The following is a 17693-nucleotide window of genomic DNA, read 5'->3' as shown; positions in this document are numbered from 1 at the left end:
ATAAACAGGAAATGTATTCTCAGCAAAAAATATCATTCTCTCACTGTAGAAATATATAGAACAGCCAGAAATCAGATAACAGCAAATGGCCGAAAATCTTCACTCTGCATCTCTTGAAATTATATCATCTTTTAAGTTACTATACATTTGGAGAGATTCTAGAGATCATCATGAACAAGATAATTATTACATTTATAAATACAAAAGAATGGTACAACAGTTAATGTACACTATGCAGAACTCCGACAGCAACCAAAATAGTACAGTTCCTGCTCATTGCATCGGAGTTGTGATAATTATCCTCAATATTTCTCTAAGAAGTTGGTTTAACTGATGGCATTACAAAACTGGAAGTGTTATGTGGTCAAAGCATCAGGCAAATTGGTTCGAGCCCCTAGTATTTTACCACCAACATCAGGAAAATGTTCATGACCAGGTAAGGAACTTACTTTCCCGTCAGTACCTACTTGGACTGGATACTTGAGAAGATGACCTTGTAAAGATTTGAAATCATCAGCAGTAAATCTATTCCAATTATCTTCAGCAACCTTATTCACATGCTTTACGCAGTCCAAACTTTCTGGCTTTGTGAAGATATCGTCTAACTTACCCATGTGCTCTGCCCACAGAGACATTCTATAACCATATACCTGCAGCCAAAGATGGATCCAGAATTCAAACTTGATGCTTTCAATCTTTAGGTTATTAACATTGAATTCATTGGACTTAAAATTATAGGTTCAGCAGGTAATATTTTCTGCAATGTTACTGATTTTTCACATCTATATCTATGTTCCCTGTCGAAAATACTGAGTTCAGTTGAACCATCAAATAGAAGCTCTATCCGCCTCTGCATGCAGCTGTAGTTGTTAATATCAATCAGATATGTCATGGATAACAAATAATTTACTTCTATCGTACTAGTTGCCTTATTTGGGATAGGAGAATCAGGGAGATGAAAACTCACCTGGCCATGTGGATGATTTTTCTTCTTAGCCCAAGTGTGATGAGGTTGATATGCACCCATAGCTATCTCCGTGTCTCTTGAACCAGCCATAGATCTTTGGTTAATATTGGCAGATCCTAAAATGACATACTCATCATCCACTATCATCCCCTTGGCATGTACATAAATCATAAACCGTCCAAATTTCTGTGAAGCTGAGATCTGATGGCAGTGCATGGCAAAATTACTCTCATCATTATGTGCACTTACAAGACTATCTATGACGAAATAATAACTAGGATTTCAAAAGATTCATACAACCATATCTGAATCTTTCTATTTATTTTTTTTGGGGGGTAAGTCACACCAAGTTGGTGTACTTTTAGAATTATATTTTACTTATAAAAGAAAAAAAAAAGATTCAGACACTACTACGCTACTCTAATAGCTCTTTGGAAAATATTTGACAGTACATATTACTAGTCAAATGTTGTTAAAAATATTATTTTGGTTTATAATGTAGCACAGCAGACTTGATGGATAATGAAAGAACATGTGAAAGAAGTTGACCAGCCAGTGTCATGACATGACCAATTTTCTGTAGAAGTAGATCTAGTTTCATTCACAAGTTAGAATACATTTATTTCTTTTAATCCAGAAAACTAGCATAGATAGTTAGATACTTGTGGGTACAGAGTATACAAAGTGACAAACATGTTTCTAACTTTTACTTAAAGATTGTCTCAATGATAAAAATTTCAGAGAAAAGCACAAATAGTTGGAGAAGCAACCGAACTTGTGGAAAATATTAGGTATATTGAACTACAAATAACTCCAGGAGCATCAGGTAGATTTTAAAGCATTATTTAGTGAAAGTCTAACATAACAAGCAGACGTAATGAGAATAAAGATTTCTACCAAATCGCCGTTTGAAGCATGGTTAGACTTCGATTCTCCATGTAATTCTTCTCGATTACCCAGACAATAGAAGTTTAGATAGTCAGAAAGATGTACATCCTTGAGTTCAGAAGACTTAAGCTCTTGAGCAATGATTCCATACATCATTTTCATGGTTTGCCTCTGCAAGAGAAACACAATAATGAGAATAACAGCAAAGGAGATAGTCTCGTAGGAACTAAGAACAATATTTGATAAGCATATCACCCCATTGCTGGTATAGAACTACTACGACAAACTCAACATATTAAACGGAGTAAAACTGAAGTGTAAGAACTGTAATGGAATTGTCAGTAGCCTTTAACTAAAAGAGGACTCTTTTTTTGGAAATGGCAAGTATTGTTGATGTAAAAAAACAGCACTAATAAAGTGTTGACTGTCGATTACATCCAAAAGAGGAGAGAAAACAGAAAAAACAAGTAAAATAGGAGGAGCACCAAACTAAAAGAGGACTTCTACAGGCATATAAAAACTCAAAATATTCAATTATCCACCGAACTAAAGAGATCATCACGCTTGGCTCACTTATCCTCCTGTGTTGGGGACAAGAATTACCAATATATCACATTCTTATTTTATTGATTAAAGAAACTCAATCAATCAAATCACACACATGATGCTAACATTTAAAGAATTGTATGCTGCAGAACCTGCCAATATAGAATTTCTTGCACTGAGGCAGAAGTGGGTACTCCCTCTGGCCACATCGGAATGACAACATAAACAGCAAATCGCTCTTTATCCCGAATCTTGCTGGCTATTTTTAATGCAAGCTCCATGGGAATTAAATTATCAGCACCTAAAGATATAAGTAAACTGTTATCAGGAAGAAAAAAAAAAGATGGAGCCAAAAAAGTTGCACGCAAAACAAAGTTACCGCTGTTTAGTGGTGTATTCTAGGAGACCAAACAGCCTTATTAAGGTATGACTCCTTGAGTTAAGATGATTCATGTCCATGGGCATTATTGGGTGAAAAACCAGTAGGCATGCAATGATGAATTTCAAAAGTATGTCCTTAACACTTTCTTTTTCCAAATTGGGGGTAGGGAAAGGGGAAATGGGAGAGGGGATTACAAGGTGGGGAATCGAACCCTCACCAACAAGCTGATAGTTCAGGTAGCCAACCAACTGAGCTACTAAGATTTCCCGTCTTTAACACTTTGTTTCTTAAACAAAGGGAAAAGAAAGGAAGGTCGATTGACATTGTTCTCTTCAAACAAAAAGGGTTATCTACATATTACTTGGTAAGTGTAAGGGAAAATACAAGAAATAGTCTCGACTAATCCTCCAGTATCTCACCAGCACAGACCAACTAACTCTATCCACCAATGCTTAAAAAATGGGAAGAAATCATGTATCTTTTTTGCCTCCAGTGGATTTGAACCAAGAGGGTAATTTAACTATTTATCATCACTATGACAATATTTCTCTCCAAAAGAAGGTATCACAACTTTTGAAAAAGAAAGGTTCCATGGCCTACAGTTTTACTTTACCCTGTCATTTATTCATAATTAAACAAGGTAAATAGCCCTTCCAATCCACCTTATTCACCTTCCACTTAACCCTCTTCTTTAACCTAACAAAACATAAAATGATAAAAAGCTGCATTAGTCAGAAACATTGGTTTTGTATTATATCTCAAGGCAGTTACCGTTCTCACTTCCCTCTGACAATCCAAAAGCACAGAAGAAGATAAATGATGCTAGGTAAGACTAGGAACAACAATTTTCCTAGTGACGAGAATAAACCTGCTTCTTTGTATGAAGGCCAAGCATATGATGACCCAAGGAAATATTGATTTTCAATATAGATAAAATGCTGTGCCTGTCTTATTGCTTGAATATATGCCATCTGGATGCTTCTATCGATCACCAAATTTTTTGCACAGACAAGGTTCTGCAATGACAAATGTCAAGGACCTTTCATTAAGAAACTTAAACAAATTCAAAACCAAAGTTATAGAAAGCTGGCATGAGAATACAACTTTGAGTATGGACGTCAAAAGAAGCTACAAGAGTATGCACCTGCGATTCAGCCAACAAAACATCTTTTGGAAATCCTTTCAAAGACCCTGAATCAATAGATCGAAAGACCTGTACATGCCAGTTCTCAGGATCTTCTTCCTTGGAAACCCACAAAGATTCATCATCATTTGGAACAGAAGAGGAAGGACTAATAATCCAAGAAATTCTTTCTATTTTAATCAAAGCATCGTCATGCCAATGAGATATCTTTTTTAAACGTCTTCCAAACTCTGACCATTTGGTGGCTTTTCTCCACCGCTGCTCAAAGTTTGTGAGTACATCATATGCAGCAGGTCCTTCAATCTTGCAATGCAAGTCATGCCATGGCTGTCTAGGTCCCTTGGTTCCTGCCTATTGATAAGACAAAATTATATCTCTGCCAGGAAAAGCCCAAAACAATAACGTACCCAGTGAAATCCCACAATGTGGGGTCTGGGAGGGTACAGTGTACGCAGACCTTACCCCTACAATGTAGAGATGCTGTTTTCGAAAGACCCTAGGCGAAAAGCCCAAAACAATAGTGAGATTACATTTGAGTTTGATATTCTAATGCATTTTGAAATGCTCCCAGACACATTTATCGAGACCCCCCCCCCCCCTAGGGTCCCTTCTGGGCCTTAGACTCCCACCCCGGTGATTATTCTGATAGCCGGAAACCTCTCTCTTCCTCCTTTTTCTCTCTCTTCCCCCTCCAGCCACTCTCTCAGACCTCCCTCTTTCTCTTTCCTTCTTTTCTTTCTACTTTCTCTAGCCACTCCCTCAAATGGATAACACCATCTACTTTGCCGTAGGTTTCAAATCCTATGATATCATGAGATCATCGGAAGCTACAGATGTTTGGTTCGATTGGACAGAAAGAAGCAGGAACTTTATCAGGAGAACTAGTTTCAATATTAAGACGATGGAATGGATTGTTCAGGTTATGTTGGAAGCCTCAAAGGTGCATGGAAACACAGTCAGAAGATGGAAGAAGAAAGATAACCTGTCGGAGATTTTTGTATCAAGAAATTACAATAGATATGGACGTTACATCAGCATCTTAAGCCTAAGAGGAAAAAGAAGGTCAGTTCTAATCATCCCGGAACTAGCTTTCAATGTTGGATGGAAAGATATTGCAGACAAAGTGGGTAGATTTATAAAGAGCCATGCCATTCAATCAACAACTTTTTCCACCAGATTAACACAGAAAAACATTCCCTATTCAGAGGCTGTAAGGAGCTTTAAATGGGCTAACAGGGATTTAAATGAGCCCCCACCAGTTGCTAGATCAAACCAGAAGAAAGAAGGACCTGTCCACATCGACAGTATATCCAGCCCACCCCACAATGAAGTTCTAAACAGGTGTATAGTGTGTAGCTTCCCCGAAAATGCATCAGAACTACCAACGTTATCAGATTTGAGAAGATGGTCTCAAAGCACATGGAAGCAAGCACATGGTTTAAACATTTATGAGATGGTGAACCGCTGCTTCCTCTTGGAGTTTGCCTCCAGAGAAGTGGCAGAAGAAGTAATGCTTGGCGAGTGGAGATGGAGAAAACATCAAATCAGACTTCAATGGTGGACTCCCACTATAGGAGCTATTGATTCTCGCAAAAAACCTACCTCTGTCTGGGCAAAATTCGTAGGGCTGCCCCTCCAACTATGGTCACAACAAACCTTCAAAATCATTGGGGATTTTTGTGGGGGATGGGTGGAGACGGAGGAGGAAACTCAGCTTCGTAACCATTTGAAGTGGGCTAGGGTTAAAATCAAGGGAGATGGGAGTTCTATCCCTAAGGAGATGATGATAGAAAATGGAGGAATCCTTTACACCATCCAGATTTGGGTTGAATTGCCGGCGATTTTCTCTGCCGGAGAAGAGGTTTCTGCGTCATATCTGGCCCATCCTTCGGACCAGCGGTCTGTGGAAAATACAGCTGGGAAAAATGTACTTTTTAGCAGTGAGAAAGAGACAGGTCACGCGACATCCTCACGTGCCCTTGAAGCTGCTTTTCCTATGGGCCAGCTGACCAAATTACCCAACTCAGAAAATTCTTTGGGCCTTAACAAATTTAGGGTTTTGGCCCAAATGGATGAGGCTCCACTTAATTATAATTCTCAGCCTTTTAATGAAGCACGTGTGGAGGCACATGACTGCATTAATAAAAATCATCAAACCGACCCACTCCTTGTTGGATTAAAAGAGATCGCAATAAAATTTCTTCAAACCTACACTGCCTGGGAAGCAAAGTCGACTTCTCCAACAGAACAACCCACTCAAACCCTTCCTTCTTCTTCTTTCTCAACAGAACAACCCAATCATGTTACCGACTTACAATCAACCGAACCATCAGCCAGTCATGAGGTTTTTGTTCCGGTTCCCTCACACGATACCTCTGACTTACAAACCCCCGCTCCCTTCAAGAATGCAGAATTGCAACTTATGCAAGTCCACGAGGTTGAACCAGTTTCCATCCAATCCCAAGAGATGCATGAAGCAGAAGTCGATTTGAACTGGTTCAAAAATAACATGTTAGAATTGAGTGAAACATATGGTGCAGCTTTTGTTGGATATGAGGAGGAGGCAAAAGCTCTTTTAATGAAACTTCACAAAAGGAAAATTTCACTGGAAAATCAAGAAGCTGGAATGCAAGTTGTGGATGCCAAAAGTAAAGCTCCCAGAAATAGAGGATTAAGCAAACATGAATTGAAGAATTTAGAGTCAGACCTTAATGAAGAGGTTGAAGGAGTGAGAAGTAGGGGGAAGGTTCTTTCATTATCTTTTAAATGAAGGTAAATATATGTTCATGGAATGTCAGGGGACTTAACAGGGTCTCAAAGAGAAACCTTGTTAAGAGTTGCATTCAAGAATGGAGGGCAGATGTCTATTGTTTCCAAGAGACTAAATTGGAGAAAGATATAGAATTTTTTGCTAAGCAACTATGGGGAATCAGATGGATGAGATGTGACTATTTAGAAGCAGAAGGCAGCAAGGGTGGCATTATCATGCTATGGGATAGCAGATTATGGACTGGGGTTTTGATTGATAAAGGAACCTTTTCAATCACATGCAGTTTTACATCAACTCAACATTCTTTCAGTTGGTGTCTCACTGGCCTATACGCACCACACTCCAGAATTGATAGACAAGCATGTTGGGAAGAAATTGCAACATATAGAGGACTTTGGGAGGGACCATGGGTCGTTTGTGGTGATTTCAACACAAATAGATTCACGATAGAGAGAAGGGGCAGTTCCAGAATCACCAACTCAATGGCTGACTTTTCAGAATGGATTGAAGACATGGAGTTGTCTGATCCACCTTTGAATGGAGGGAGATTTACCTGGTTCAGGGGGGTGAATCACAATAGTGCAGCTAGGCTCGACAGGTTTCTTTACTCTACGGAGTGGGAAGAATCCTTCAGATATATCAAACAAAAAATGCAGCCAAGGGTTGACTCTGACCACACACCACTTATGCTTGAATGTGGAAACTGGGATCATCAGAAGAGTTACTTTAAATTCGAAAATTGGTGGCTTGGGGTGGAAGGTTTTACTGATATGGTCCAGCAATGGTGGTCAAATTTTGTGGTACTTGGCTGTCCAGACTATGTACTCAGCACAAAACTTAAACTCTTGAAGGGTAAGCTTAAAGAATGGAGCAAGAGCAGGTTTAGTGAGCTGCTTAATAGGAAAAACAGTCTTCTAAATGAATTGGCTGAACTGGATCACGCACAGGACAACAGGGAATTAAATGAAGATGAGATGATGATTAGGGCAACTGTTTTAGTTGAGCTGGAAGATTTGTCTAACAAAGAAGAAGACAGTTGGAGACAAAAATCAAGGGTGTTGTGGTTGAAACAGGGTGACAAAAATACCAGGTTTTTTCAAAGAATGGCAACAGCTCATAAGAGGTACAACACTATTGACAGACTGATTGTTAGAGGTGAAGAGGTCTTGGAACCTGATAATATTAAGAAAGCCATGGTGGATTTCTACAAGCAATTATATTCTGAAACAGAATCATGGAGGCCAAATTTTGACTACATCGGTTGTCCAAGGATCACTCAAGAAGAACAAGATTGGCTGCAAAGACCTTTCTCTGAAGCTGAAGTGATACAGATAATTAAGCAGAGTGCTATAGACAAGGCTCCAGGCCCGGATGGCTTCACAATGGGATTCTTCAAAGCTTGTTGGGACACAATCAGAGATGACATGATGCAGACAATTCACAATTTTCACCAGAATGAATATTTTGAGAAGTCTTTAAATGCCACTTTCATTGCTTTGATCCCAAAGAAATATGGAGCAGAAGAATTAAGGGATTATAGACCAATAAGCTTAATAGGAGGAGTATACAAGATCATCTCCAAACTCATCACTGAAAGACTAAAGACTGTCATGGGCAAGCTTGTCAATGACCACCAAATGGCATTTATTAAAGGGAGGCAGATCATGGATGCAACTTTGTTATTGGTTGACTCCAGGATCAAACAAAAGGTTCCTGGAATCCTATGTAAGCTTGATGTGGAAAAGGCTTTCGACCACGTGAATTGGTCTTTTCTTTTGAATGTTTTGACCGATATGGGGTTTGGAGGGAAATGGAGGAACTGGATATTTTTTTGCATCTCAACTGTGAAGTTCTCAGTCTTAATCAATGGAAGCCCCGAAGGTTTCTTTCACTCCAGCAGAGGGCTAAGACAAGGGGACCCTTTGTCCCCCTTTCTTTTTGTCCTAGCCATGGAAGGACTCAATCACATGCTCAGAATTGCCAATACAAACAGTTGGATCAGAGGCTTTGAAACTACAAACAACTTGGGCATCAACATGGAGATTACACATTTGCTTTATGCAGATGATTCCCTCGTTTTTTGTGAAGCAAAAGTGGCACAAATCAGACACCTCAGAGCCATTCTCACCATTTTTGAAGCCCTTTCAGGTCTTCATGTAAATTGGGATAAAAGCTGCCTTTTCCCTGTCAATCGGGTAGTTGACCTTCCAACACTAGCTATAATCCTTGGCTGCCAATTGGGATCACTTCCAACAATCTACTTAGGAATGCCACTTGGTGCTAAGAGCAAATCCATAGGGATCTGGAACGAGGTGATTGAAAGATGTGACAAGAAGCTAGCAAGGTGGAAAAGTCAGTACCTGTCTCTAGGTGGCAGACTAACTCTTATCAGTTCAGTCCTTGATGCCCTCCCCACCTACATGATGGGTTTGTTCCCCCTCCCCAAATGTGTGGAGGACAAATTAGACAAATTGAGGAGAAATTTTTTGTGGCAAGGCAACAAGGACAGAAGAAGCATGAATCTAGTAAAATGGGAAGCGGTAACTCTCAGCAAAAAGCAAGGAGGTCTGGGTATCAGGAATCTTAGTTTTCACAATCAGAGTTTACTACAAAAATGGCTATGGAGATTCAGTTTGGAAGACACTACATTATGGAGAAGATTCATTGCTCATAAATATGGTTTGTTAAACCAGTGGACAACAAATGTGGTCACATCCACTTATGGGACCAGTACTTGGAGAACCATCAGGAACTACTGGCCAACTTTCAACAGCAACATTTGCATCGAAATTGGCAATGGTCTGAAAACTGCTTTCTGGGATGATGCATGGATAGGTCAAAACTCTTTGAAGAGCCTTTTCCCTGATCTCTACTTGATTAGCCTTCAACAGCAAACCAAGACCAACCAGGTATGGGAACATCAAGTATGGAATCTGCTTTTCAGGAGAGCACTAAATGATTGGGAGATTGATAGAGTAGCCGAGCTATTACAAACTTTGGAACCCTTCAAGATCACTCCAGATATACCAGACAAACCAAAATGGACGCTAAATAGTAAGGGCTTTTTCACTGTCAAGTCTGCCTACTGGAATTATAATCATAGAACCTCCATCACAGAGGTGTGGCCTTGGAAACTCATTTGGAAAATCAAGATCCCTCTAAAGGTCTCTTGCTTTGCTTGGCTAGTGGTTAGGAAAGCATGCCTAACACATGAAAGGCTACAAAGAAGAGGTTTTCAGATTTGCTCAAGATGTTTACTTTGTGGATTAGATGTGGAAACAAATGACCACCTTTTCATTCATTGCAAGACAACTGCAAATCTGTGGTACATGTTCTTTTGTATTCTTGGTGTTAGTTGGGCCATGCCTAAGACTACTTTTGAACTACTCAACAGTTGGCAAGGTATTGGCAACAGAAATGGAGAAGAGAACTGGTGGCAGCTAATCCCTGCTTGCATTTGGTGGATAGCTTGGAAAGAGAGAAATTTAAGACTTTTTGAAGACAAAAGCAACTCCATCCATAAATTTAGGATGATTTGTCTTAGTGTCCTATATTTTTGGTGTAAACAGAACTTATTGGGGGATATAGGGGATTTGATAGATTTTATAGGCAAATTGTAATGATACAGCAGACTAGTTTTAGACTAGCTTTTGACAGCCTCACCATGGCTCTTTTTATGAGCTTGTAATTACCCCCTCAGCACTTCCAGGTGCTGCTTTTGGATATGAATACAAGATGTTACCTTTATCAAAAAAAAAAAAAAAGCCCAAAACAATAGTCAGAAAAAAAAGTGACCATGTTAATACAGGAGGATCGGATAGAGCCGAATCAACATTAGGTCAGATAACAAGCGTATCATTATATTTATAGACTTGTACGAGAGAAAGATAACTGAAAAACTAAAATATCAACTGCTTAAAGAAAATAGATTTTTTTAATTGCCTATATGTTATAGCTTGGAAGGTCGAGATTGCTAAAAGAATGTTTGTTCAAGTGTATTATATTTCCCATCACAGAGGTACATCACCAATAAACATACTCACGCTAAATGTTGGATTATGAAAATCATCCTTGAAGATTGTGTCAAGATCACGGAATAGTCTATGCTCAGGTGTATCATAACGCCCGTCACAGAGGTCTAGACCGCCAATGAAAGCTGTAATCTTTCGATAATTGCCACTGGCTTGTGAGTCCACAATTACACACTTCTGATGGTGCGTATAAAGAGTTCCAACCACCTGAATATCATATAAACAGAAATGTAACACATCTGGATGGTTTAAATGCAAAGAAACTTGTAAAGTTCGTCAGATCTTTGGAGGGAGCGATCTTATGCAAGCTCAAAGATAGGTGATTATATGTCTAAAAGGTGAGGCAGTACACCTGTTGCATAGGACACAAGTATTTTCACAGCAATAACATACAACGCATACACAAGCACATCTTAGAAACTTACGTATCCTTACCGGGAAAATTTCTCATACACAAAGCATACACAAGAACATCTTAAGTTTTTTCGACATAGAGAAGCTAATAGTTGTCTGCTCCCGTGTAGGTCTCACATCTCCTATCTCAGATAAGGAATTAAATTTTTCTTATTGTAGGTCCTAACTATGATAATTAAAATGGCAAAGAGCTACCATGGACGAAGAGGGAGCAGATTGCTACAAGGACCAATAATTTTCAGGTTTGCACAACCACCAAACTGTAAGGCTTGAAAATTGTCCCTTGAACTTAAAAAGCCAGAAAACATCCATAATCAGACTAGCATCTACTCAAGGAGAAACAAATATTGGTATGGTATGAAGCATGCCTGTTGCTTGAAAATGCTTAGCTTACTGCTTGCATAACGAGGTGCCAGCACACAATTGACGGATGAGTGTTTGAAAAACTTCCGAGTTTCTTCATCATGAGTTTGCATCACTCCATCCTGCACAATACAGTGCTTACTGAATCAGAAGTACAGTATCAAAAGACCATCAAGTACATGAAATTGCTAAAAGAATAATATATGTAATTAAGTTAGTAAGCAAAGCAGGGCAACGTAGATGTGCAGGGGTAAGCCACATGAAAGGCTACAGAGCCCGCAGTCTGAGATTCAGTTATGGCCTTGAAAGGCCCCATTCAGTTCGCATAGATCATTTGTCTAAGTATATATTCCCGAGAGGGTTTTAAAAACTTTTTGGAAACAAGCACCAGTAATATTCTAGCTATAAAGGATTCTACCTTTACAATCCACTAATTGCCATGATCAAAGTTTTACTAGGCGACCACCTAACAAACTTCAAACACAATTTAACTGATATGCTAGGACTGCAAATAGAAACAGGAAAGCTCAATAAAATGGTTACTGAGGTCTCTTATAGAATAGGCTATGGGGATGGACTGAAGAAGAGTTTTAAATGAGCACAAGGGAGGTGTCCAGTAATACCATCAACTTTTAAATTTGTATGAGGGTAACAAGTGTCCTACGTAGCACAATTCTTGTTAAAGGCAAGTATGAAGCCAAGCATCTATAAAGTGGGGTACTTCTTCATGAACTGACATTACACAAGCAGATAATAAACAAAAAAGAGCTCTTGATCTTGGAAGTAGGATATCTTCACTAAATGAGGTTTTCTCCAGATTGTTCCAGCTTGATGGATGTTCCACCATAACCGTTGCTATTATACCCAATGGACCCGAAAAGAGATGAGTGATAAAAAGAGACATGTCCACAGGCAGACCACCACAACCTCTCAGAAGTAGTTAGTGATATTTTTTCTCTCATATGACACTTATCCAATTACATAAGAAGTACCGGGTCACAGAAGTTTCTGTTATCCTTTTGTCATTGTCGGCAGTAGATATTGTGCACAGTGGGATACATTCCAAGCACAAAAGTTAGTTCTTTTAGGACATTCAAGCCCCAAATTGCCTTCTATGATTTGGTACTATATTTGTAACTAGCATCATTGCAAAAAGAGTTGGGGGAAAGGCTAGCTTGTAGGACTTTTTGGTGTTTTTATGCAGTTACCCTTCACAAAAATGCGCTGGCTGCTGTTATATTTCTTAGTTGACAAATTATTGTTGTTAATTATTTAAGCCACAAGGACCATCATCACCATAAGATCTAGCTAGTGACTTGGTTTATCTTCCTGTGGCAATCCTCATAAGCCTCTAGATATTTGAACTATATCAGAGTTCTTTTAGCAATTTCCAAAATGGGAAATCATGGTATTTCCCTATTTCCCATTTTTCTGGTTGGTTAAAAAAATTAAGATCAAGTTATGGGCCTGTTCTGCAGAGGCCTAAACCCAGCGTATTGATCAGCTGGAATGAAAGAATTCATTATTCATCCATCTATTATGCCTAGTAAAGAACCAGCATTTTTTACTTTCGATTTTAGGAGAAGAAAGATACAGCCTAGAAAAACACTTCCCAAAATGAAAAAGATCCAAAAAGGTAAAAGGGGTGAGAGAGAATTCTGTCACTGTACAATCTACAGGACATGTAAAGTTCCAAAAGAGAAAGCATATTAAAGTAGATTATTATAAAGTTTTTCACCAACTAGTCTAATAGTACTATATAATACCAAGGTGTAGAATCTTCCAAGCAAATTGAAAATCATTCAAATCCATAGGATATCCAGAAAGAAGCAAATATCACAGAATATCATCACCATAAGATCTAGCTAGTAACTTGGTTTATCTTCCTGTGGCAATCTTCATAAGCCTCTAGATCTTGAACTATATCACAGTTCTTTTAGCAACTTCCAAAATGGGAAATCCTGGTATTTCCCTATTTCCCATTTTTCTGGTTGGTTAAAAGAACAAAGATAAAGTTATGGGCCTCTTCTGCAGAGGCCTAAACCCAAAATATTAATCAGCTGAGAGAATTCATTTTTTCATCCATCTATGATACCAAGAAAAGAACCAGCATATTTACTTTCCATGTAAGGAGAGGAAAGATACAGCCTAGAATAACAGTCCATAAAGGAAAAAAGATCTAAAAAGGGAAAGGGGGTAAGAGAGAATTCTACTATCATTGTACAATCTACAGGACCCCAACAAACATGTAAAGTTCCAAAAGGAAAAGCATATTAAAGTAGATCATTATAAATTACCTCACCAACTAGTCTAAGAGCCTGTTTGGATGAGCTTATGTCTATAAGCTTTTTGCAGCAAACAGCTTATAAGCTAAAAAAATAAGTTAGGGTAGTCTAACTTATTTTTTTTGGCTTATAAGCTGAAAACAGCTTATAAGCTGTTTTCAGCTTATAAGCTGCATTAGATAAGCTAAGTCAAATGGACCCAATTATTTTTTTGAGCTTATTTTAAGCACAAAATGACTTTAAGCTGACCAGCCAAACACTCAAAAAAGCTGAAAACAGCTTATAAGCTAATCCAAACGGGCTCTAATAGTACTATATAATTGAAAATCAATCAAATGCATAGTATATCCAGAAAGGAGCAAATATCACACAGTATAATACCGTTTGAATGAAGAACTTGCTGTGAGAAGTCTTATCATCCCAAACCAACAACAACACCCTCACACCTTCCTCCGACTTATACTTAAGCAACTCGCCAAGTGTCAAATCCCCGCCACTCGGCACCGGCTTACTTGGCTCCCTAACCAACTTCACCTTGTGAAAAATTGACCACCCTACTACGTACACCAAATGATGTGCCTCCAATATAGCATGGCATATATCTTCCCAACACTTACTATGCTCAAATATCTTGTCATCATCCAATTTAATCTCCGGCAACATTCCATCCGGCACGTGCGCGTCCTGATATAATGTAACCGATCCTCCGTGTCTCACCGGAAAATAACTCGCTCGCAGACCGTAATCTCCTGATACGCCTCCATTATACGCCGGATTACCTGTTGGAAGGAAAAAATAATTCAAAGTTGCAGTAAACCAAAAATAGTTAGAGTATGATATTTCAATTCATGTCTAGTTATAATTTATAGTCAAAATAGATTTCATACTAAGCTCCCGTCTGGCCATAGATTTTCAAGTTGAAACTTGAAACTTTGAGTTTTTGAAGTTGTGATTTTTAGAACTTAAAGTTGTGATTGGACATGCATTTTACTTGGAATTTTTTTAGAAGTTTTGTTAGTGGAAGTGAAATTTCTCTCAAAAACTGGTTTGAGCAATATTTTAAAGATAATTTTTTCAAATCTGATCAAATTTGATGGCCAAATAGATATTTGTGAGATAAATTTCAAAATCTGATCCAATATCTATTGCCAAACGCTAGCTTATAAATAGGGATACTGACAGCTATTTTCATAATCAGAATTATTGTGGAGACCGCAGAGAACATTACTATGAATAGAATATTTCCGTTCATTACCAGTACAACAGATGAATTTCATTTGCAACCGAATAGCACAATCAGGTTTCGGAGGTTTCCCATAAGGTCCAATTATAGGAAACCAATCATCAATAACCTCACCAGACTTAATCTTACTCGCCGGAACCTTCGCAACACCAATATAATCCGCACCAAAAACGTCATTATCCTTAACCTGAAACTCTACAACCGAAACAGGATGAGCTAACGGTATGTTAAAATGCTCATTCCAAACAGGATCCTGACAGTTTGATATCACGCGCGTACGCGCCACCGTAGCACCAGTTAAACAAACAGTAACGTAAGGATCACTTGTAATGATTTTCCGATGATGTCCTTTACGGCGACGGCGAGTAAACGGTTTCCGACAAACATCTAATGCTGTAAAACAACGACGTAAACGTTCGGTTACTAAATCCATGTTAGGTAAACATCGAGCTTCTAGAATCTTCAAATCAAGGTCTCCATGTAGATATACCACATTTTCACAATTCTCATCCGCCATTAATAAAAATTAACGAGATTTGAACAGAAGAAAATGAATCTTATGTACATCAAGGGCTAAAAAATCATTTGTGCCAAAATGAACACACAAAAAAGGATCGTTGAATCAATGTACTTGTGCGGTATGAAATGTTGAGGGTGAATTGGAAAACGCCTGGCTATGGTGTAACCGCCGTAGCCACGGTGGTGGGAAATGTAGAAAGGTGGGTGGTTGGTTAGGGAAACCAGAAAAATCAGTTAATTAAGACATTGTCAGAGAAAAATTGGAGCACACGTTGGGTGAGTTGGAGTTTGAAAGTGTTGCAATAAAATAGTGTTACACGTGGCGATTTTTCCGTGTTCAATGCGATGTTTGGTCAAATTGGCCCCAAATTCTTATTTTTGTTTCCAGACGATTAGAATGAATCAATCCCCAAAAATGTCTTTAGTGGATACGCCAATAGATTCTCAAAAGTTTGCCTTTATGCGTATTTCTTTTTGTTGTTCTTTGCATAATAATCCAAACAAATGTTGGCGCTATTTAGCCATAGCCCGTAGCAAAACAAAGAGAAAAGGGTTAAATATGTTACTCTAAAAGGATCAAATTTACCTTCTATTATATTATTGGTGTAAAAATATTTCTGCAGTAATTCAAATATACCCCTCGTGTGTTAGGGTCTTTTAAAGTGGACATCTAATCCTATGTTGTATTGACATATTGATGAGGTGAACATTATGTGGCATACCTCCTCAACGTCCAACTTATTTTATACCTTCGTTCCACTTGTTCTTCCACCACTAGCATTCTTTGCCCTCCACCACAAAGTATACTTACATGGATAGAACACAAGCAATTTTCCTCCCTCCACTTGTTCTTCTACACGAGCAATTTTTTGAGACAAATTAAAGTTTATCCTAAATTTGTCTTGAAACGAAAGAGTGTCACAGCATAAGTGTATCTAAATTATTATTAGTTTTCAATTTCAAAATGTTTTAAAATAGGTTTTCATATAATTTACTCACGAATTATTACTTAAATCCTCTTTACACACCTTAGTTTCACGAACTTAAAATATTACTTAGACTATAAAGTTTGTATTGCTATTTCATATCTTACGTTAATATAGTTCTATAAATAGTCAAATACAATATATTTTCTACGTGAAGGGGCTAAAAGTATATATTTTAATAACTAAGTGATATATTATAAGGATCAAAAACAAAATTCAGCAATAACTTAGAGACCAAAATGCTATTATGACTATCCCTTAAAATATCATTGCACAAGTTGGGGTTTCTTTGACTCTCTCTAGTCCCAACAAAACGGCAACTACTTTGTTTTTTCTATTTTTCCAATTCCGAGAAAACTTGTGGTTGAATGTTGCGCACATACATTTAAGCGGTCAATCGGCAAATTGTCAGTACTTATATTTGAAAATTAAGCAAGGTACCCTTGCAAGTCACGAGTCACGACCGACCTAAACAAGGCGTCCAATACTTGTTATATTGTTTCCTTTTTATTTTACGGTTATATTTGTTTCACCTTTTTTGTTTTTTTGCTGTGATAGTTTATATATATGGGGATTTTAGCATATATTTATTGTTATTCATTCATAACTTCGTAACTCGTCGTGGATTGTACTTAATCGTTAGCTGAACATACTAAAAGGATGCTCCTCAGCTAAAAAGAAAAAAGAAAAAAAGAAATTTACTTTGTCCAAAATACAAAGATTTAATTTTATGTTAATGTACGAAATAAATTCGAAGACTGATTTTAAGTTTTTGAAAAGAAAAACTTTTCTCAAAAATTATATGTAAAAAACTATAGTATATTTGTCAACAAATGTATCGATCACAGATTATTTGGCTAGAGATTTTTCAAGTTAGAAGTTGTTGAACTACATTTATTTCTAACACTATATTCAAGTCTATCTCTTAGTAGTACACTGAGAGTTTTTGGGTTAAAATTATCCCTTATCTATGGGAGTGAGTTTATTTTGGTCCCTCAAATATTATCTTGAGCATCTTTGATCCCTTATCTATGGGAGTAGGTTCGTTTTTGGTCCCTCAAATATAACGTTAAGCATATTTGATCCCTTAACTATGCTAAAGTGAGGCACTTTTTGTTCGCCTAATAGAACCAATTTAGAAAGTAACGGTGCTAA

The 17693-nt window shown here is 37.9% G+C and overlaps 1 protein-coding gene across 1 annotated transcript; it reads right to left on the bottom strand.

Moving 5' to 3' along the window:
• Nucleotides 1-14: 14 nt before the first annotated feature.
• Nucleotides 15-15834, bottom strand: LOC132628158 (phospholipase D delta-like). The gene is made up of 10 exons (XM_060343898.1): nucleotides 15046-15834; nucleotides 14172-14569; nucleotides 11511-11627; nucleotides 10741-10935; nucleotides 3928-4278; nucleotides 3652-3799; nucleotides 2554-2702; nucleotides 1865-2026; nucleotides 968-1168; nucleotides 15-650 (listed from the first exon to the last, which is right to left on the bottom strand). The coding sequence occupies exons 1-10, from the start codon at nucleotides 15548-15550 to the stop codon at nucleotides 357-359; spliced, it is 2520 nt and encodes an 839-aa protein (XP_060199881.1). The 5' UTR covers nucleotides 15551-15834; the 3' UTR covers nucleotides 15-356.
• Between the last annotated feature and the right edge of the window lie 1859 nt (nucleotides 15835-17693).

The sequence above is a fragment of the Lycium barbarum genome, chromosome 2 (assembly GCF_019175385.1).
Source record: "Lycium barbarum isolate Lr01 chromosome 2, ASM1917538v2, whole genome shotgun sequence".
Classification (NCBI taxonomy): Eukaryota; Viridiplantae; Streptophyta; class Magnoliopsida; order Solanales; family Solanaceae; genus Lycium; species Lycium barbarum.
Note: the sequence above shows the minus strand (reverse complement) of the source record. Positions and strands in the feature narration are given on the sequence as shown.

What these genes read in the sequence shown, in the direction of transcription:
- LOC132628158 (XM_060343898.1), bottom strand. Translation starts at nt 15,550, where the DNA reads ATGGCGGATGAGAATTGTGAAAATGTGGTATATCTACATGGAGACCTT. An exon ending in GAAATTCATCTGTTGTACTG is followed by an intron (nt 14,570 to 15,045) that starts GTAATGAACGGA and finishes TCCTTCCAACAG; the next exon opens with GTAATCCGGCGTATAATGGA. An exon ending in GCAAGTTCTTCATTCAAACG is followed by an intron (nt 11,628 to 14,171) that starts GTATTATACTGT and finishes TGTATTGTGCAG; the next exon opens with GATGGAGTGATGCAAACTCA.